The sequence below is a fragment of the Echinops telfairi genome, unplaced genomic scaffold (assembly GCF_000313985.2).
Source record: "Echinops telfairi isolate 266 unplaced genomic scaffold, ASM31398v2 ScPeMD7_6;HRSCAF=24_1, whole genome shotgun sequence".
In the NCBI taxonomy this organism is placed as follows: Eukaryota; Metazoa; Chordata; class Mammalia; order Afrosoricida; family Tenrecidae; genus Echinops; species Echinops telfairi.
Window position 1 is genome coordinate 11468432 of NW_022103903.1, and position 23755 is coordinate 11492186.

The window sequence follows — 23755 nt, forward strand, 5'->3', positions numbered from 1 at the left end:
ACTTCATGTTGTGTCTAAATTTAATATACTGTATAATATACTGTAACTAGTATATTGCTTATTTGTAGCTCATGCTTTTATGGTTGCTAAAGTGACAGTGCTTAGGTAAAAAAAGAAAGTGCTTACATTTATTTTAAGCTGTAATTCTAAGAAATTCATAGCCATGATTTCAAATATATATTTGCTAGACCAAGCCTGCTAATATCATCCTTGTAGATTCTTAAGCACATTCTAGGTAAGTATTTTTTAGTCCTATAGGCTCGGGTATACCTCAGCTCTGGTGTCAAAATAATTCTTGCTTAGATCAGGAATTGGATGTCTTTCCGGTGCTACCTTTCCCTTGGCTAGTCCTTGATTTTCTTGTCTCACAATAGCTTTTCCACACCAAGAGGAGTATTTTTGTTGAACCTAATATATGAGAGAAGAGAGTAAATCCAGAAGGGACTGACATCCAAAATTTCTCCAATAGGTGCAAGAACATTTTATCTTTTAACCAGTTACATGGGAGTTGTATACCTATTACTGTGGTACTGTATCATCAATAATTTTCCTTGGAGAAGAATAAAGGAAGAAATACTTTTGTGTGCTCTCTGTGGGTACATTGTTCAGATAATTCATTTTATATTTATTCCTATAGCTTTTAAGAGAAAGGTTAATAGCTAAGTAGGATCATTTGCATACCAGAGAATCAAAGTGATTAGCAAAGCTTTTACATATTTATTGAAAGAGAATTTTCATATTTAAAGGATTATTGTGATGTCATTCTGGTACATAACATTTTTAAAAAGGAAAATTCTATGCAAAATTAATTGACAATATGTAAAATTTCTTCATATTCCAAATCTTATTCTTACTTTTTTTAACAAAATAATTTTATTGGGAGTTAATACAGAATTCATATCATTCTTTAGATCAATCACATTAAGCAGTATTTATTGTACAATTGCTACCACAATCAGTTTTCAAACATTCTCTTCCTTCTTGAATTCCTTCACATTAGCTCCCAATTAGGCCTGTTCCCACACTGTATCCTCCCAGGAAACCTTATTCTACTTAGTCCTGTAGAGGTTCATCAATCTGGGGTTGCATTTGCAGGAAAACATTAAAAAAATTTTTTAAATTCAAGAGTGTTATCTCCAGTGACAAAATACATCTGAGATGAACCCCAATATGAAAAATAAAACAAAGCAAAAACAAAATGTTGAAAACCAGTTCAGGCTCAACGTGCATCAGAGGGGAGAATCAACTGATAGAGGTTTTAGCTGTTCAGGTCCAGTTTATCATGTTGATCTTTTATAGTCATCCCTCCAATAAACTCTTTTAGGGAACCAGTTTCTTCCAATCTCTCTATTATGAATAGAGGGGGGAATTACTGGAGGCGTATTTCCTTTGTAGCTCTCACAAATATATATATAGGGCTTTCACTGTCATCTGTGGCTTTCTGCAGACCAGAATCTCACTTGGTTTGTTTCTTCTCTGTGGACTTGGTTTACATCTCACTTAGATGGCTGCTTGCTTGTAAACAAACCTTTAACATCTCAGACACTATTTTATTTGATAGCCAGGCACCATCTAATTTCTTCACCAGACTTTGCTATAGCACCCATATCTTCTATGTTCCCTTAAGGGTGAGTATTGAGTAGGCCATGATGTAAGAACTCATTGTTTTAAGATTAGAGCTAGGATTTAGGGAGAGCTCTAACCCATTCCTAGATCTATGTTGTTTTTAAATTCTGATGGGCCTCTATGTTAAGTCCTTCCGGTATAGCCCCTTGGTTATGCCATGCTGGCTGCAAGGTCAGCATCCAAAGCCATCTTGGTGTTTAATCCATGTTATGCTTCTTTGATGGTTGGGTAGAAGCATATTTGTAGTGTCTGCCAGGAACATAAAATCTGAACCATTGTCACCTTAGGTTGTCTATATTCATTGTTTAGCACCCCTTCCCAATATGAGGTTACTTCTCCCCTATGACCCACCCTACTCACCAATAGAACTATCAATGTCTCCTCCGAAATGAAATGCTTTTCTCCCCTGGTTTTGGCTTGATTTCCTGATAAGGTATTCCTTATATTCCTGTGGTGGGGGCCCACTGATTTGCCTCAGCTGTGTCTCAATATTGTATAGCCTCAAGTGGTTGGTCTTCTCCCATATATCCCCCCTTTTGGAGGAGTGATCCCAGACAGTGTGAGGTCCTCTCCTTCACAGTGGCTCTTGTGAGGTACATAAGAGGGAGGTGTGATAATATGGTTCATGGCCAGTAAGTAACCTCCCCTTTTGTACAACAAAATTAGGGAGTTGTTCCCTAAGATTTGTTTAATTGATGTTTCTCCGTTTGTTTGTTTTTCCTTATAGTAGTGGACTTATACAATATTTGTCCTATTGACTTACTTCACTCAGCATAATGGTTTCTAGGTCCTTCCGTATAATGTAGTGTTTCATGCTTTTGTTGCTGTTTTTTAGGGATGCACTGTATTCCATTATGTGTATGTACCAAAGTTTCTTCATTCATTCTTCCATCGTTGGGCATTTAGGCTGCTTCCAGTGGTTTGCTATTGTGAACTCTGCTGCTATGAACATGAGAGAGCACACTCCACTAGTGTGTTTCTTATTTCCTCCGGATATATCCCTAATAGTGGTATTATTGGATCATATAAGATTTCAGTTCCCAGTTGCTTTAAGTATCACCATATCGTTTTCCATGGTACTAATTTTTTAAACCCCTGTTAGGGATATTGGGCCAATGTAGGCAGACTCCATATTACAATACCTGAATTATTCACTAGTATAAAATCAATTATTTTATGGCTGGATGCTATTTACACAAATAATGGGAGTTGGTTGTCAGGGAAAATTTACAATAATATTCATTGGCAATGTCAGTCACGGGTTTGCTGGAATAATATATATCTTATTACAGCATATAGGACACTGATGTAGTAAATCAATGATTGTCAGTTATTGAACCAACAGTTCAATAATCTTGGTTTATCTGTCTTCTGCTTCTTCGGACACCATGAATTTTTAGTTTTAGTCTTCTGGTTACAAGTGTGTTTGAGGTAGAGCTCATTTTACCTTGTGGATTTTCCATATCATATCTCCCTGGTGCAGTCATTGGAGCATGTTGTGCATCTTGAAGATCCAGGATTCAATGCCCCAGTGTTCTATGGCAATTGGCCTGGGTCCCCCGAAATCTTATTCTTGAATTACTTTGCCATTCAGTACCATCAAAAGTGTTAGAGTTGTATTAAGTTTTAATAAAACTCAACTTTCCATTCAATTTCTTCTTTGACATTTGTATTCTTAGCAGTTCATTATGATCTCATACTTAGAAAATATTATTGAGTACCTGTTATTTGCTAAAGACTATGCTCTTTGACAATAGTAGTACAAAGGGAAATCCTATGCCATTGTGAAGCTTACATTAAAAACTGTATAAAAACTGTATGCCTTAGAGTACATTCAAATGCCAGAGTAACATAAAGCAGGGAAAATGATGTCAAGTGCTAGCATGGAGAAGCTTTACAATTTCAATGGGCGGTGCGGGAATGCTTTGCCGTGATAGCAATTGAGCGCTGACACTGTAACCACTGAAGGATTTGAAGTAGATGAGAGTCAGTGTTTTCACTTCTGGTTTTAAATGTATAAAAACATAACATTTGTGAAGGGCTATATCCTCTACTTGTGAATAGAATTACTTTTTAGTTATAAAAATTTCCTAAAGGAGAGTGAATGGTTTTGTACCTTTTTCTACCTTCTGATCTGAACTCTGGACATACTTAATTCTAAATTTTTTTTAATGCCTTTGGTGCCGTTTCTGTCTTTTTTTATTTGTAATGCTGTGGTTTCCACTTTCTTTAAAATGTCTTGACCCTCTGTTTCCTACGTTGTAGGTGAAATTTCAGCATTTTTCTCATGTTAGCTTTATCTAGAGAATCTACCTCCACCCTCTGAGCTGAGCTATTATTATTACTCCTCATCATGTACCTTACATTTAATCAGCTTTTGAACTCTTCAGAGCTTGACAAGGCCTTGGTAATCCAATTCTAATACCACCTTTTGAAATATTTGTGTGTGTGTGTGTGTGTGTGTGTGTGTGTGCGTGCACGTGTTTTACTAATGTAAACACATGGTTCATTTCTACCCATCTTTTACACAGGTTTATACCAGTTTAAGATGATACTGTTTTTCCTTGAGAGGTTTGCCAGAGTTAAAGGTAACAGGCAAAAACTGTTAATATATGCAATCATGCAACAGTAGCGATCTACAAGTAGATACTCTGAATAGACAGGCTGAACATGTGGGAGAGGGAGAGTGGAATATATGTGTATAGAATCTTTGACAGAGAATATTTATATATGTAGAATTACTTTCAGCACAAGTAGTCCAGGTATCATATGGTGCAGTGCACGGGGATAAAGTGGTGAAAACTTAGACATAACCAGACACCTTGCAGGAACAATTAACTGGGCCTGAGAGATCAGACCATCGTCTTGGGGGCACTGAGGTCAATTGACATAAAAGTTCACAAAAACCACTGTTTATATCCTACTTTGGGGAAGTGACGGGGTCTTAGAGGCTCGTGAGCAGCTATCTAATGTATAACTGTTAGTGGTTTCTCCCTGCTGAGAGGAAAGAAGAGTGTTACAAATCTGAAGACTCAAGCAAATAATTAGTCCAATGAACGAATGTGCTACGCAAACATCAGTCTCCACAACCCCAAGACCTGAAGTATGAGATGATCCCAAGCTACTGACTGTTCTGAAAAGGATCACATTAGAAGATACTGGGTAGAGTGGAAGAAATATGTTGACCAGAATGCAAAATCAAAAAGTGACCAGGCTTACGGGTCAGATAGACTGCTGAGATCCCTAAGGCCTTTAGTCACCCTTCAGATCTGGAAGTGAAATCACGTCTGTATTTGAATAATCAATGATTTGATATCCAAAGGGTGGCATTTATCCAATAACAAAGTTAGCAAAGGAGAGGATTAGGAAAGATGAGAAGTGGAAACTGGAAACACAGGGAGGAATATAGGGGTAAGTGATGGTATATGGGGGGTTGCAGTAGATGAATTAGATTGTATATGCATTGTTGACTGTAAATCTGAGAAGATTTAATAATTTTCTTTGTGCTTACTTTGTAATCCACTTTTATCTTCATTAATTTAAAATAGTCTATTATATCTTGTTATTGCCTGACTTCCTTTCTGTAAGGACATTTTGTAACTATAGCGCTTAGTTGTCTTTTTGTTTTGAAGTTGTCTTCATTTACCAATCGATGCCTTTGGTTACCTATTTTCAGACTTGTAGGCATGTGTTATTTCTGAAATTTATGTATTTAGGTTTGTTTCCAAAGAAACATGGTAGCTCATCTGGGGTAAGTGGTGGGCTAATAACTTAAAAATTGCTAACTGAAACCTATCCACTATTCATGGAAGAAAGATGAAGCAATCTGCTTCTATAAAGACTTATAGCCTTAGAAACCTTACCTATATCGTCACTCTGATTCAAAGTTGACTCAGTAGTAGTGGGTTGCTTTGTTTTGAGTGTATTTGTTGTCGTTAACTTATGTTAATTTCAGGTTGTTGTCTGATTTTTAGTTCTCTGGCCTAAGATCTCCCTTTATATTTCTTGTAAGGCTGGTCTGGGTTTTACATATTCTCTTCATCTGTTTCCCTGGACATACTCTAATTTCATCATCATATCTCAGGGATAATTTTATTGATTACTGAATTGGTTTTATAAATTTCATACCAGGGTTTTATATATGTCAGACCATTACCTTCTTGCATGGTTTCTGCCAAGAAGTCAGAATCTTGTTATATTTGTTCCCTTTTATATATATCATATTTTATTTTCCTGAACTGCACTCAGGATTTTTTGTCTTTGATTTTGGAACACTTGTTTATTATATGTTTTGGTGCTTTTCTTTTGGAGTCTTGACTGCTTAGGGCTTGTTGAGCTTATTGGTAAGCTTTGGATCCATTTTTCATATAAGGGAAGTTTTCTCCCAGCATATCTTTGAGAATTTTGTGTGTTTTCCATAAATCTCATGTTTTGAATTACTTGTCATGCATAAAATATTCTTCTTAATGGTGTCCACATAATTCTTCTTCATTAGTTTTTCTGATTGTTCTCCTAACAGATTGTTATCAGGAGATGGGTCCTCTATTTCACTGATTTTGCTTTTCAATGATTCTACTCCTTTGTTTTTCAATGTATTATCAATGTAAAATTTCATTGTTAATTTGCATATCTGGTTGCTTGTAGTATTAAATTTAAAAAATGACGCTGAGGGAGGTGGGGGGCCAGCCCCCACCTCTAATACTCCTATTGCTACTACTCGGATTCAGTAATACTACTTCTGGGTTCAGTAATGCACAGTTGTACGGTTGAGATATATAAGCATTATATTAAAGTCATTGAGAGCATGAGAGATAATACAATAATACAGTCAGGCATGTTACATAGTACCATTGCTCACCTCAGCCCAGCTTGGTGGTCCACGTGGAGAGGGGGAAGGGAAGGAGGCAAAGGGAACAAGGGAGAGGGGAGTGACCAGGGAGTGAGCAGCAAGGAGCTCAGAGTCAGAGAGAGCAATCTATATTGCTGACTCACACCTATATACCTTTTGGGGGCAAGCCAGCCCACTAATTACAGGTAGAGACATACTTCACAGGAAGGGGCTGTACTATAGGTTACATAGCAATGAGAGGGTAGTCTAGGGGGTGGTCTCTGGGTCTCCATAGGAACATTATCAGTAGGGTGAAAACTCCACACAGGAGCCTGTCCATTGTCCCCAGAGGCAGGGAGCAGGCCCACCCCAGCAGTGGGATGAGACAGCAGTCTGGCAACTGATTGCCTTCAGGGGAGGGGATGCCTGCGCATCTGACCTCCCCCCAAAGTTGCTGTTACATAGCTTCTGAATGTCTGTTTTGTCATTCTGCTTTTGTAATGTTTTCCTAAGTTCTTCTAGTGTTTTGTCAGTATTTTCCTTTATCTCTTGGAGGAATTTACATAAAAATCTTTTGAGTTTGTTATCTGGTGGTTTCAATATTGTTTCTTCCTTTAGGAAGTTTCTTGATTCGTTATTTTGTTGGAGCCATCTTTTTGTGTGTTTTTTTGGTGAGTTGATATTGTCTGCTATTTCCAAGGCGTTGGATGTTGTTATATTTAGTTATTGATCGATCGTATGTTCTTTTGCTGAGTCTTGATTTTTTTTATCTTTCTGGGCAGCCTGGATAAGTGTTCTACCAAGGCTGCACTATAGCAGTCACCACATGTCTCTAGATGGAGAGTAACTACTGGGTGTGTGAATGCGTGCCCGTTTTTATCCCCCCTCTGAATGTATGTGGTATGAGGGCAATTTGGATGGGCATTGGTTACTGTGTGTTGTAAATCTCGTCGTACAATTGTGTGGGTAGAGTGGTGGTTTTGGAGGGTGTAGCTGGCTAGTTTAGGCACGGTTATCTAAATTGGGGTATTAGTGGTGAACCATTGTGTATGTGGTTGCATACACATTGCGTCTTACCAAGTGAAAAGGAAAGACAAAGGAAGTGCACATGGGCTGTGTTGCCTGTATCCAGAGGAAAGAGGGAGCTCATTTGGGGGAAGTGAGCTGCCAGTATCTCACCAGAGCAGTCTGCCACTGCTAAGCTAGTTCAGCAAGAGGGAGAGACTAGGTGAGCAGTCAGCATCATTCCTTAGCAGTCTATCACCAGTTAGCAGGCTCAGCAGGCAGGAGGAATGTGGCAACTAGGCAGCCATCACTTGACTTGGTCATGTGACAGTAGTTGTATGAAGGTGAGGTATGGTATGATGGTATGGTGGTCAGGGCTACATTGGGGAAGGAGGATCTCAAACCAAGTTCCTCAACAGTTGAGGCTTCAGGGATAGAGGTCATGTTTATCAGTTTGTTGGACTGTGTGTGACTTGTGTGTTGCTGTGATACTGGAAGATTTGTCACTAGTATTTCAAACAGTAATAGGGTCACCCAAAAGTTGATTAGGTGAGCTACACTTAAAATCATGAAAAGTATTAAAATAATTAACTTGGAAACAAATTACATCCCTTAAAATAATTCAAGATAATATGAGAAATAACCAATTTAATACACCATACCAGAAATATTTTTGCTGTTAAGATCTAGTCTGACATATAAGAGCTTGACACTCAAAGACATTATTTTAGTCTTCTGTTCTTATATTTTCTATTCCCATGAATAAATGTAGTGTTACTCGGGTAAAAAAAAAAAAAGGAAATTAGATTAAATACTATCAGTTTCAGTTCAAAATATCAAGAAGTGTTATACAATTATTAATATAATCAAATTTAAAACATTTTCTTTTTTTCTTGTAATACTAATTATTCACCCACCACCCCCCTCGCTTATACCCCTGAGGAACCACTTATCCAATTACTTTCTCTATAGATTCACCCATCCTGGATTTCATATAATAAAAGCCGCACAAAAATACCAAACATTAAAAAAGACTAACAACGATCACAAAGTAAAATAGAGAAAACAGTTGGGAAGAGAACAGAAAAATTTAAAAACTAGAACACCTTTTAAATGAGTTAAACGGGAGATCAAATGGTAAGGTTTTTTTAACCTAGTTATATTTGTCATATTCCACTTTACAATGCATTCTGTATGATAGGAAGGCTATTCACATCCCTAGTGTATGTTTGGAGGGGATTCGCCCGAGGCTTCATCCAAATGTGTTTCCTCTTCACTTTTTTTAACTGCTAGAACTTTTAGATGTGCCAAAAATGCGATCAAATCAGAAGTTACATTTTAACCATTCAATTCAGATGTACCATTTTAATCAATTATAATGTCTCTACATCACTGATGACCAGACTTTTCACATTCCTTGACTATGGCCAGAGAGAAGTCTCTGGAGATTTAAACTATGTACATGGTTTAAATGGATTTTGGGCTGGTAACCCAATTAATTGTTCTTAGATCAGGGCTAGAATTAAGTGCATTCCCAAAATGCATTCATCTATCTATGGCTTAATAGATGCCTCCGTTTCATCTTATAGATATCATTGTCTTTTTGTGTTAGAGAGCATTCTCAGTCATATCCCTGAAGCATAAGGTCATTCTGTTGATAGCGTCATTAATTTAGCCATTTGTGAGGAATTTAAAACACAGTTGAGAAAAGTGTACAAGTGTAGGCTGTGGTTATATACTTCAATACATGAATTACTAACTTGTCCAGGTTAAATCTTTAAGTGACTGAACACTACAAAACTGGGGTTGGTGGTAAGGCAAAACTTTCAATAACATTCATTGAGAGTGGCAGAACCACTTTATTAAGAATCATACCTATCTTAATAAAGGAACAAGGGTATTGAGTTTGAAGTTGAGCTCTATTCACTTAGGGGTTTTCCACATTGAGTCCTTCCTTCTGGTGTGGCCTATGAAGACTGTTAATGCACTTTGAAAACACAGGGTCTAAGTGTCTCATTAGTCTATAGCTCATGGCCTTGGGTCGCCCAGGGCTGAACAGAAACTAGGTCTAATGTGCCCAATTGATCCTTATTTTATAGATAGAAAACTAAGCTGCAGCAGAGTTGATGTTTATAGAAGCTGAATGAGGGTCTAAGCCTTATTCTTACCACAACATTCTTTATAGTATTCTATATTCCTAATATATATTGATAACAAACATGTAATTGCAGTGATGTATATGGCAAAAGAACAAGTTAAAATGTTTGTTTATGCTACTATTTTAAGAATTTCATTAATCCAAAGTCTTAAAAAATTTTTGGATTGCCTGGACCGAGAGAACTGGGATGATACATATTAATTTAGTTAATATAAATGATAACAGATGTGACTAAGTAGTATCTCAGATTAATAGTATCTAGAATTTGATCCCACACACTTGTAACTTTTAGAGTTTGCACATATATCTCCAATATGTGCATATTTTATTTATGCACATACAGGAATACACACAATAAAATAAAACATTTATGACATAAAATATATGCAGTAATATAAAATATATATGAATATACACAATAATATAAAACATTTAGAACAATGTTTTCAATTAAGCATGGTAAAACTTTTAAGATACAAATATTCCCTATTTTTGAAAAATTCATCACTGTTAAATTCAGTGTTCATTTTTAAATTCCATTTACTCTGATAGTATAATTTCAGTAGCTGTCATAGGTGAAAAAAACCACTGGTAGATCGACTAAAAATATTTTCTAAATTATACCAATTATATAATAAAGTTTTGTTGAAAGTTGGCCACTAAACTTATGTTATGTGAAATCAAGTTAGTAATTTCTTGACTACTGCACATTTTCATTAAGTGGGTTAAAAACCCATTAAAATGTTTGAGATATAAGATTTATTTTAAACAGAAATTCTGGTGTAATATTTTACAAGACCACCCCACCACCCCCCCCCCAAAAAAAAAAAAAAAAAAGACTTTACAAGGTCTAGATTTTGTAGTGGGTTATTCTTTGGGTGGCATAATCCCAAGGTCAGCCATTTGAAATCACCAGCCATTCTACTGGAGAAAGATGAGGCTTTGTACCCCCATAAAGTTTTTACAGTTTTGGAAATCTAGAGGGACAGTACTGCTCTGTCCTAATGGGTTGCTATCAGTTGTAATCAACTCCATGACACTGAGTTTGAGTGTTTTGAGATATGAACATGATAGGTGACATACTGGTTTTTGGAATCAACAATCATAGTGATGTACAGTGAACCCTCGTTTATCGCGGTTAATCGGTTCTAGACCCTACCGTGATAAATGAAATTCTGCAAAGTAGGATTCCTTATTTGTAAATCAAATATTTTCGTAGTTAGAGCATAGAGGACATGAAAAAACACCCTTTAGTCACCATTACACTCGTATTACCCAATTTATTAAACGAAAAAGGGAAAATACAGTAAAACATTTTGGACGTTACAATTATCATTTATTATTTATTATATTATTTATGGCATCTAGTTTACAGTATTACATATTTCACATACAGTATTATTATACATAGTTCTTACAAATACTGTAATCAATGGCGTGCAACCTCCACAATTTTCTTGCCATCTTTGATCATATCCAAAAGTTTTACCTTTTCCTGGATGGTGAGCATCTTCCTCTGGCGCTTATTTTTATTGTCAGAAGGCTTAGAAGAAGCAGCTAGTTTAGGAGCCATCAAAGGGCTTAGATAAAATTTCTTAAAAATCGCAAACAATTACAGTACACTGTACAAAAGCAAAAATGCATCTGATACGTAGCTCCGATACGTAACGATGCAGACAGAAGCGTGTACAGTATGAGCCAATCAATGGCAGTAATGACAGAGCATGCGCTGTTACGCAAAAACCGCGATAGAGTGAAGCTGTGGAAGTCGAAGCGCGAAGTGGCGAGGGTTCACTGTAACCAATTCTAAACTCATTTCAAATTATTTTCTCTGAGAACTTTATTGTCTTAAAAGTCGTAACTTTTTATTGTTGCCTTGCCACCATTCCTTTAAATGTGAAAATTCAGAATATTAAAAAACAAAATGAGTAAGTATTCTTCAGGCGCTTATTACAAGAAAGGACAACAAATTTAGTAGGATGATTATCTTTTTTATGAAAGTAAAATGAATAATTTAATTTATTTAAATTTGACAACTTTTTAGAAAGTTATGCAGGTGTCATAAAAAATATTAATGGTCATTTTCATCTCATATTCAAGTACCAGGTAGTCCCAGTCTTGACAGGATTCAGTTAAGATGACTCCGTTATAAGTAGTATATCTACTTAAAAAAACTTTTTTCCAACATTTTTATTATCAGTATATTTCTAAATCAAATCATTATTTGTCTTTAGGGAGTAGAAAAATTACATATAACTTTACAGTTGTCTTTTAATAGTCATACATTAAAATATACAAATTACCGTATATACTCGTGTGTAAGCCGAGTTTTTCAGCACATTTTTTTATGCTGAAAAAGCCCCCCTTGACTTACTTAACTGCTCTCAGGTGCAGCGCGAGTGTTCTTGGGTCTCTCCCGCTCATCCATGGGTGCCTGCGCTCATCCACGGGTGCTTGCGGCCTCTGTTGGTAGTCCGATGTCTGCTGATATCACCACTCTTTTCTCCTGCACGACGGCTGTGTTTCTCTTGTGTTGTCCGTGCTGTGGTACCTGGGGCTCACTGCATCCTTGTCAGATGATTGTCAGATGAGGCTGCTCTTCTTCTCCCAGGAGTCTCCAGGGTTGTGACCAATGATGTAGCCTTTACAATCTTACCCGTGCTTGGTCATGCCCCCTCGCTCCGCCCAAGCATTGCTGAATACAAGTACCGGTACAGTATATCTCTGGTTTTGAATATACAGTACATTTATTTACAGTACTTAGTCTGCTATATTTTATTTTTTATTTTCTTATTAACCCCTATCTGGACTCAGTGTTGACTATGCTTGCATAGAGCAGCCTGTGTTAGGGTTCATAATGTACACACTGCGTTGTGTACGCACTGTGTCACTGCATGTGTTGCATTAGCACTTCCCATGCAGATGTGGTAACACTGCGTATGCAGTAACGCAGTGCATGCAGTAACAACAGTGCGTACACAATGCAGCTTGTATATTATGAGCCCTAACACAGCTATGCAAGCAGTAATGTCATCACATTCTGGAAATCATCAGCCTGCGTTAGGCCTCAAACTATACAAACTGCGATGTGTACATGTGGTAAGGCAGTGAGTATAGTTATTGATGATACCATATTGTTTTTGTTGGCTCTCTTTTCCTCTTACAGAGTTAGTTTACTGTTTTAATTTGAAATAAATATTCAAAAACATTTAACCTACTGATGCCTCAGTGTAATTTTATTGGTATCTGTTTTTATTTTGAAATTTACCAATAGCTGCTGCATTTCCCACCCTAGGCTTATACTCAAGTCAATAAATTTTCCCAGTTTTTTGTGGTAAAATTAGGTGCCTCAGCTTATATTCGGATCAGCTACTACTCGAGAATATACGGTATTTTAAAAACAAACAAACCAAAAAAACCCAATGGGTAGTTGTATGTGTGTTTCATCAGAACTCAAATATTTCATAATTTTGGAACTATTACTATAAAGATCTTGATGTTTTAAAATGTACATTTTTGCTTTCACTTGTAACAGTTTGCTTATGAATTAGTTTTATATGTGGTGATCTACATATCTTTTGTGTACACATTTCATTAAAAATAAGTCAGGTATTCTATACTACTTTCTATAAACCTTTACACAGGTTTCTATAAAAACTATATTTTGCATAAAGTTTTTTAATAAGAATTTATCTTTATTAAGTCTTTCCTTTGTTTATCTTTGAGCAAATTTTCAACTAAAGAAGATGTCAACATTTAAGACAACAAATAATGCAAAACTCGTTATATGTAGAAGAGTGAGTTGGTACAGATATTCAATATAGGAGAGGATTTAAGTTTATTATGGATTGAGGTGGTCAGTGAGATTTCTTAGGGGAAGTAAGATTGGAAAGATAGGATTCAGATATGCTTACAGGAAGTTCTAGGAGAAAGTCAATGATATGAGGAAAGGCATAGTGACATAGCAGTTACTCATCTGGCTACTAACCATAAGGTCAGCAGTTTGAAATCACCAGCCTCTCCTTGGTAGAAAGAAGGGGCTTCTATTCTTGTCCAGAGTTGTAGTCTTGGAAGGGGCAGTTCTACTCTGCCCTACAGGGTCAGTCTGAGTCAGCACTGACTTGATGGCAGAGAGTTTGAGTTAGTTTTGGATGATATGGAGGAAAACAGCCTAGAGAAGAGGATTCATGAGTGCAACAGGTGAATGAGGTTGGAAAAGTTGGATAAGGAATGATTATAAAGTCATAAAACAGTAGGTGGAGGCATTGAAACTTTAGTGATAATCAGCTGCTGAAGTTTATCATAGGGTAACTTGATATGGAATTGCCAGAACATTGATCAACAGCCTATCAGACATGTTATAATGGCCAACTCTATAGTGACATTTCAGGGAAGAGAAGCCATTCTTCTGAGCATAACATTAAACTTAATCCACAAAGGATTCTGAAAGAATAGTGGGGAATGATATTTAATTTTACTTAGACCTTGGCAGAGACACAAGGTTGGATGAAAGTGTCTGTTGGGATTATATTTGGCACAGTGTGTTGAGATCATCGGTCATCTGTGAGTATACATGATAGATGACTTACATGATTTAAGTTAATATGAAAATCCAATTTTAAACATTGTTTAAGTAAATATTCTGAAATGCTGCAATGCCTATCTACACTAAGGGAAATAAATTGAGAAGTCCAAAGTGATTTAAATGGTTCTTTAATTACCTTGGATGAGTTGCATCCCAAAAGCCACCATGCTATTTAAGAAAGATGGAAGCAAAACATACTTTCAAACTTTATTCTCTTTCACCCTGTCTTTTTAGAGACCAGAATGATGAAATACTTTTATCATCTGTACTTTCTGCCCAGGACTATTTTCCATAGTAGTGGTCTCCAAAAAATGTGTACCTGAACCAAGAAATGTACCCCAAAGTAGCACTGACATTTAAAATTAATTTTTATCTTAAAAATGATAATAAGCTGATATTAATTTTCTAATTGAATGATAGGAAAAGATTAATGTAAATTACAAAATAAAGCCTTATAAGAAATTTGCACTAAATATGGAAGTACAAAGAAGTTTCTAAAAGTTACTGGCTAAGGTGCTTTGCCCTAGAAATTTTGATTGAGTAGGTCTGAACTGGGACTCAGAATCTGTTTATTTGCTTGTTTATTTGTTTTTAGCAAGAGCTCAGAGCTGTTTCTTCAGCCAAGTTTCGGAAGCAGGAAATGGACCTACTTCAGTATACCTTTACTGAGGCTTAAATATGGTCCCAAGTCTCACTGTATATGTTTGATGCCTTACCTACTTAGGTTTTAACAGCTAGCTTGGTAAACTATTGCAGGATTTAGTAACAAAGCTAAGCCTACTAGTGATTCATTGAATAGCATCCAGATCACTTTTTTCCTGTACTTAGATTTGATCAACACCCACTTTACATTATTTTAGTTTTAGAGGATGCAATGTATAAGAATAATTTAAGATTTTGTTTACCTTAAGGATTGATATTGGTAGTTATTTTCAAGCAAGAAGCTATTGTCATGTTTCATGTATGTTTAAAATAATTGCTGATTAAAAAGTAATTATCTTATTCCTTATGAATATTAAAAAATATGCTGGCATGTGAAAATACAGAAGTTAATTTCATGCTAAGGCAATTGAGTGTCCTAAAATAAATGTTAATTTTAAAGGATAAGAAATAATAGAAGACATAATGGCTAAAATTTATTGAGTGCTTACTATATGGCAGGCACTGTTCCAAGCACTTTTAAATACTGTATGTAATTTAATCCTTACAACAAGTAGGTGTTTGGGGGTGTTTTTTTTTTTTGTATCTCACTTCTCAGTGGATTCTGAAAGGAAAAAGAGTTAATTAACTTAACCAGCACAGAGAAGTTAAATAACTTACCCATTGTTTATAGAGCTATTGCTTGCTTGCTTGAATTGAGGATCTCCTGAAATAACTTGCAGAAGATATTTCTTTTTATGAGGTTTTTGTAGTGAGTTATTTGTAAGGATTCTTTATTTTATTTTATTGGTACTTATTTTTCCCCCCAACAGTTTTGTTGGCACTGATTTTTTATTTTAAACTTGATTATATCTTTGCCTTATTTTCTTATTAGAACCAATGAAAACAAACTTTTACAGTTTAATATGTAGTCTAACAAGGAATGCAAAATGTCATGTGGAATTATTTTTTATTCTAAATGGAAATATTCAAAAGATAGAAGAATAAGGCAATTTAATGAAAGTTGAGATGTTAATTGCTACTTTAAATATGTAGCTTGATAATAAGTTTAGTAAGTAATATTTTAAGTTACTATATATTTGACTTTTAATTGCTTGCTAAAATTTTAATATTTGAGGGGTTTTTAATCACAGAAATAAACTCTTGTGTTTTAATTCATATAATTTTAATTTTTTAATATTGCCATCTTTAAATTTGTACTTTTTTTCTTAAGGTTTTAAGATAAACTTATATTCTTTGTTTCTTGTAAATCTTCTCATATCTCCACAAAGCCTTTCGTTATAATATAATGCAATATTTTTATACATGAAACATTTTAAGAGTCAACAGCTAACAAAGAATATAACAAGCCAAAAAAGCAAAATCTACAAACTTTTGTAAATCTAAATCTAATAAGTAGTATAAATTCAGTAAGCCAAATTCTCTTAAATAATAAAGTGTTTACAAACATAACTTCTGCTAACTATATCACAATATAATCAAGTCTATAAAAGCAAATACCCTTTTTAAAAATTCAAATGTTAAAAAAAAACAAAATAGTTCTGACTTATCAACATCATCTAAACGTAATGCCAAGCGTTCATATCATAGATTAGGTTCATTTCCTCAATCTTTCATTTCCTCCTCCTAATAATACAAATTTACTTACTTAGTCAAGAGGACTAGAATTCCTTTCTTGAACCTTCTCCCACAAGTACAGTTAAACATTTGCGATTAGGGCAGGGCACCAGTGTCTACCTTTCAAGACTGGAGTCTGCATAGTCCCTTCTCATTGTCAGGCTCTTGCTTGCCTGTGTTAATAGGAGCTTTCTAAGCCCTCATATAAATTTAATTGAACATTTAGAGTTTCAGTGTTTTGCAACCTGGCTCTTTCCTAAAATTGATGCATCCCTTAAAGTTATTCTTTTAGGTTACACATTATCTCTATTATAATGGGATTGTCTAAAGAGTCCGATTTTGCACATACTGTGTAACCTTTGGCATTAAAGCCTATTTGTGTATTAATGGGGTTTGATACCCCACTTAGGTTACTATTGTAACCCTTTCTCTGTTATAATTTAATAGCTGCCTCATTGACCATCAGTCATTTTATTGACAGTGATGATCATAGTTTAGCTTTTAAACCCTTTAAATTCACAAAGCCAAAATGATTTTTCTCTCCTAGGAATGCCAGAATCACCTCCGCAGATATGGAAATGTGAATCTGGAACTGGTGACTCGAATCATTAGAGATGGTGGCCCATGGGAAGATCCAGTGTTGCAAGCTGTTCTTAAAGCCCAGCCAGCATCTCAGGAGATAGGTACTTCAGGACATTGAAATTAAATCCAGCATTTGTGAGAAGCAAACACAATTCATTTCTAACTAGAGCAGTTTGTCTTATTTTAATATTGAATAACAGAGTACTGTATATTTACATGAAGTTTACTTAATCCATTATATTTATCAGGCCCAAGAGTAATTTTTGTCACCAGACTAGGGATATATATTTCTAGATAATGAGAATTCTGAATGTTACTATCATTTATTTACAAGGACTGCTTTTTGTCAATTCATTTATAATTTTCAATCTGTTTTAAGTAGGAGCACTTAAAAAATTTTTTTATGAAAGCACATGGAATGCTTCCTACCTGGGAAGGGAAATCCCCTGAAGGCTAGAGCACTTTCCATTTTGGCGACTACTGCTTGCCCTATGCCTAGTTCAATGCCTGGTAGAGTAGGCGCTCAATATATGTATTTGTTGAATGATTGTTGGATGAATGAATGACCACATGTTGATTGCACAAGTAAATGAATTTTAAAAATTCCATTTCTAAATATTCTATTGCAGTGTTTCCTAAATTTTATTTATTAATAGAAGTCAAGTTTTTGCCTGCATGTCATATCATCTGCATATTTCTTTGACATCACCTTTGTCATATAACCCCAGATCCATAGTTTTCCTCAGTGGGCCAAAATTTCGTTTTTAGACACTACACTCTGTCAACTGCTTCTAATTAGTTTGATTTATTTAAAAATAAATGAGGAGCCTCAGAACATTTTGTCTCACCAAAACTTGAAGGTGAGCACAGAAATAGTGAAGTAGCACAGAAGTATGGAGAGGACCTATGGAGTGCAGTCATGAGTCAGCCAAGGAAAAGACAAGACCACAAGCCCAGGAACCAGTCAGATATGGTCTGGTGGGAGAGACTCAACTGTGGGCAGGTCAGGATTTTAACATTTGTCTTAGGCTAAAGAGTGAGTTGGGAGTAGACATAAATAAAAAGGAACATGAATCTGGGCTTAAGAATTAGGCCCCAGATACAAGTGTGCAGGACTGATGGAAATGCAAAAGAAGATGAAGAAAGAAATGAGATCACAAGTGGCACAGCAAAGAGGTGAACTGGACTATGGGATAGAAGTAGGACATGACTAGGAGAAGGTTGAAATATATTTGGCACTAGTTTAGAGAAAACCAAGAAAAACAAGAGGCTTGTGATCAATTGTGGGTCTTTCAAAGGGATAACTACTTGAAGAGATGGGTAGGTAGAACTGAGGAGGAAGAGGTAAGTTATTGAGGGAAAGTATGAAGAACCAACGATAAAGGTGGCAAAGGTGACAGACTGGGGGAAGCTGAGATTGAGGGATGTGGCAATAGAAGCTATACAAAGAATTTAAAGAGGCATTGAGACCTATACAAAGAACTTCAAAATGATTGATGACACAGGAACTACTAGGGGAGCTTTTAGGCTTCTCTAAGGGAGAAGCCCTGGTATTATAGTATGTTACATATTGAGTTAACCATGCAAGGACAGTAGTTCAAGCCCATCAGCCACTTCATGGGAGAAAGAAGAGGCTATCTTCTCCAGTAGATTTATAATCTAAAGAGTTTTACTCTGCCCTTAGGGTAGAATTAAGGGTTACAATGGGCTTGAATTAAGGCAGTGGGCTGGTTGGTTAAGTAGAAGCAAACTTGTTAGCATGAGTTGCCTGCAGGCTGATGGCCTATTAGGAAATCACATGGAAAAAGCTGCTCTAGAGCCTGGTTAATATGAATGAAACTCCTCAAGTTGGTAATGAGGAAGGTAAAATCAGACTGAAGGTTTTTATTTTTGTAATGACTCTACAAATCAGTGTTTGCTTATCAATGTTTATAAATAGATTCACGAGGCATTAAAAAGAAATTCAAGGATTTTAGAAGCTTCTGATTAAACACACTCAAGTAATAATATTTTCAGATTAAAAAAAATAATTAGGATATATATCCTTTCTATTTTTCCACTTACTTAGTTTTGCATCCTCAGGCAAGTCATTTGATCTGAGAGTCAGTTTTGCGAATTGTGAAACAAGTATTATAAATATCTATCATAATGTTGTTGTTATATCCAAATAAACCTACATTAGATAAAGGTATTTGTATATTTTTAAATGATATAAAAATAAGTAATCCTATCCGAATATTTTTGACTTTTTAAAAAAGAAAGATACTTATTCAACTTTCTAATTAATTCATATCATTTTCTATAACTCATCTGAATTAATGTGGTTTTAATATGACAGATTTGGATTCACCCTTCATTTTATAGTAATTAATAAATTGATAAAGCATGAATCTTGGGTTTGCAAGAAATTCCATTTGAAGTATATTTTGATATATTAGTGAACTGAAGTAGAAAAAGTTGAGTTTTATATGTATTTTTCAGATTATGAAATAATATATTCTTGTACTATTTTGGTGTAGCTTTTCTTTTTGTTTTTCGAATCATATAGTGGAATATTGTTTTCAAAAATAAATTCCTACTAATAAAACTGTTATTCATTAAAAACTTAGCTAATCATGAAATACTATAGTTCAGTGGTAAAATTTTATATAATAAAGCGTGAGAAGATCTTGAAAGTAATATTATGTTTTCTTTTAATATAGTGAACAAATACTTAAGCTCTGAAAATCCACTGTTCTTTGAGCTGCGTACCAGATACCTAATTGCTTGTGAACGCATACCAGAAGCAATGGCTCTTATTAAATCTTGCATAAATCATCCAGAAATCAGTAAAGACTTGTACTTCCATCAAGCACTCTTCACGTGTCTGTTTATGTCACCTGTAGAAGATCAGGTATTCCGGGAGGTATTGTTTGACACTATTTTTTTCCGGTTACTATTTTAACCCTACATTAAAAAAAAAGTTATTCTTGCTGTTAAATCCATTTTTTATAGTACTGTATAGGCGTTCAGATTACATCATGTAGATGTCCTCTTTTGACATCATTTTATATGTTCTTGTTGAATTAGTTGTACTATGATATTAACAGATGATGAAAATAATAATGTATACTTAATATACATCAGCTAAAAACTGGGAGGTGTTATGATTTTGCTTTTAAATTACATACTAAAAAATTAAATTCTCATGTTATTTTGTTTTTTTTAAGATGATTTTTGTTTTCTTAAAATGGACCTTACATGCTATGGGTGTTAAATGATAGTAAAGGGAGTCATTATAAACAATAGCTGTACAAAAAAACAAATCATGGAAATATTTTATAGAAAACTAGATTTCTAAGTAAATTCTCAATGTTTAATGATAAATTTTTCCTTTTCTCTTGTAGCATTTGTTGGCAACTGATTGTAAGAGTAGAATCGATATCATCTGTAATACTGAAAAGGAAGGCAAGACTATGTTAGCCTTGCAACTATGTGAATCCTTTCTTATTCCACAGCTCCAGAATGGAGATATGTACTGTATCTGGTAAGTGTTCACAGTGCAAACATTGAAATGGTAAAATGGGGAACAAAAAGAAAATTGGTTAGCAGACTTTGGACTTTGTTATTTAAAACATTGCATGAAAATGTTTTTAGCCCTTTTAAAATTTGTTGTACAAGGCTCTAAGAAATAGACATTAACAAATACTATTTGCACCATTAATTGACAGAATAGATGGTTAGGTACGTACTTTATAATGAAACAAATTATGTAAGTTGAGGTATTGATTATTTTAAATATTAAAAACTATTTAAAGTTGTTGGTAGAAATATACAAATCTCAATCTGACCAGTGTGATGTGAGAACATTTTAAGTACTATTAGACAGTACATGTATAATAGTTATAAAAGATTGAAACAGCTTCTGCTTTCCTTCTCCTTCCTTATCACATACATAACAAACAAAAATTACATATTACTTTGACATTCTATTCGTTGAACTGGAATTCTTAAGGGAAATTACATTTGTGAACTCTATTCTGAAATAGGCATGAGCTATAAGCATCTTTTTCTAATTTACACTTTTGAATTTTAAAATTATCCTTTAAAAAGTAGTCTCTTAATGGAAAAGAGGATTGTTAAAAATAGCTCCATGCAGTATTCTTTTTTTATGGAATAGATTAAAATCTTCAGACTCGGTGAGATAGCTAAATTAACAGAACTTCATCTGGAATCAAGGAAACTTGTCTTTTAGGAGAGTATACTCTTATGCTGGCTTTTATTACATTATCGTGTAAATTAAAATTTCAGTTGGAGAGAAGAGCATTTGGAAAGAATGAGATACTGTTAAGACATACTTTTAAAAAGTTTTTGAGTTATTAGATGTTTTTGATATGTTGTTACTCTGTATTGGAATATAATCACAACTTTTATAATAGATCTTATCCTATGTGGATAGAAATGCTCCTGCTCCTGGACCCTATTGAAGACACTTAATAGAACATTACAAATCAATTCCATGTTTATATGTTGTTATGATTCCTACTTACAGCAACCTTCTTACAGCCAGTGAGTTGATGCTCACCCATAGTCACCTTATAGAACAGGGTAGAACTACCCTGTTAATCTTCCAAGACTAACTTCATGGGAGTAGAAAGCCCCATCGTTCTCCTGTGAAGCAGCTGATGCTTTCAAACTGCTGGTCTTGCAGTTAGCAGCTCAACACATAACCAATATGCCACCAGGGATACTTACAGCAACCTTATGTACAACATAACAAAACACAACCTAACGAAACACTTCGCAGCCCTGTGTGATTGTCACAATTACTCCTATGTTGGAACAGCCACTAAGTCAACCCATCTTGTTGAGAGTCATCTTTTTTGCTGAACCACTGCTTTATCAAGCATGATGTTCTCAATGCTCAAAGTACATAAGACAAAGTCTTGCCATCCTACCAACCTTCTAAGAAGCATTCTGGTTGTACTACTACTGACACAGATTTGTTCGTTCTTCTGACTTCCTTACTCATTGCCCAGCTTTTGTATGTATAGAAACCAGTTGACTTAGGTGCATCTTGGCACTCAAAGTGACACCATTGCTTTTTAATACATGAGAGGTCTTTTGTAGATTTGCCTAAGCAATATACCCTTTGATTTCCTGACTGCTGCTTCCATGGTCATTGGTTGTGAGCCCAGATAAAATGAAACACTTGGACAACTTCAGTATTGAACAAGTTATGAAGATTTTTGTTTTCTTGATGTTAGGGTCTATTTCATACTGAATGCTGTATATAGTCTTTGATATATATAGAATGGATAAGTATGGTGAAGGATACAAGACTGTCACACACCTTTCCTGATTTTAAAACAAGCAATATCCATTTGTTTTGTTTGAATGACTGCCTCATGATCTATATCAAGTTCTGATTGAGCACAATGAAGTGTTCTGGAATTCTCATTTTTGCAACATTATCCATAATTTGTTATGAACCACAAAGATGAATGTGTTCACATAGTGAAACAAACAAAAAACAAACATAAACTGCTTGCATTCTCCTTCTAGCCAAAATATTTCTGACATTAGCAATGATAACCCTCATTCCACATCCTCTTCTGAACCTGACTTTCTATACTCAAACAAGAGTCAAATGTTTAAAAATAAAGTAAACCACATACATGGAAACAAACAAAACTAAAAAAATGTATGGTGGTTACAAGTTGGGCTGCCAACTGCATGGTCAGTTTAAAACTACCACCCACTCTTTGGGAGGTCAGGGCTTTCTACTCCCATAAAGTTAGTCTTGGAAACCTATCCACCTTGCCCTATAGGGTCTATATGAGTCGACATCGACTTGAGGGCAGTAAAATTTTCTTGGTTTAATTTCTAGTCTTTAGAAACCTTAAAAATAGGAAGTGGATCCTGGGCCTGTAAGAGTGGAAACTGTGACTCTATCCGACTAACTAGAAAGGAACCCTTGGTCTGCTTTTTGCCTTTTCTTCTGAGTCGACTAGGTTTTGATTGTCATACCTCTTTTTCTACTCCTCCCCTGTGTTTCTGAGTGCTGTGGTCTTGTGGTCTTTTCGCTTCTAAAAGTTGGTTTTCACTGTAACCTAAAGATTATTTCAGTCCCACAAGGTCTGTGGTGCTCTGTTCCATTTTGCCTTTTCCCCCTTTTTTGTGGACAGTTTTGTTCTTAACATCAAAGACAATGGGGCAAGCGTCTAACTCCACTTTTCCTTCACTATCACTACTGCTACTACTGATAATCACAGTGGCTGATATTCCTGTGCTTTTTATTTTCTGTTATCTCAGGTAATACAACATCTTTATGGGGTAGATATTATTATGCGCAAGCCATTCAACTAGTATATAATGGAGCAGGATTCAAACTTCAGCAGCCATATTCACAGACATTACTATTAATAATGCTTACGTGTCAAGTGTAAAAGATTGCAGTGGAGGGGTGGCTGTTACTGATCCTGATACAGCCTGCTCCTCAGCACTAAATAATTTAAGGCTTGTATTAGTATGTGTTAGGGTTCTCTAGAGAGATAAAACCAAATTGCTGGTAATTTAATATATTTATTTATAAAGATAATTAGATATATAACACAAGAAATGAACTGTTAAATTATATACAGATAGATGTATGATACAAGAAATGAACGGTTAAATTATAAAGTAGTACAAATGGCTCAGTGCAACTCACTCC

The 23755-nt window shown here is 35.2% G+C and overlaps 1 protein-coding gene across 3 annotated transcripts in view; it reads left to right on the forward strand.

Moving 5' to 3' along the window:
- The window catches only part of ZNF654 (zinc finger protein 654), a 60430-nt gene that overhangs the window by 22753 nt on the left and 13922 nt on the right, over nt 1–23755 (forward strand). The window contains exons 4-6 of one of the 3 annotated variants that reach the window (XM_045286244.1): nt 17027–17162; nt 19764–19966; nt 20448–20587. In XM_045286244.1, coding sequence (XP_045142179.1) covers nt 19850–19966; nt 20448–20587 — 257 coding nt within the window. In that variant the 5' untranslated portion in view covers nt 17027–17162; nt 19764–19849. Of the gene's footprint in view, nt 1–17026; nt 17163–19763; nt 19967–20447; nt 20588–23755 lie in introns of those variants that run through there. The other 2 variants (XM_045286243.1, XM_045286242.1) reach the window with 2 other exon arrangements.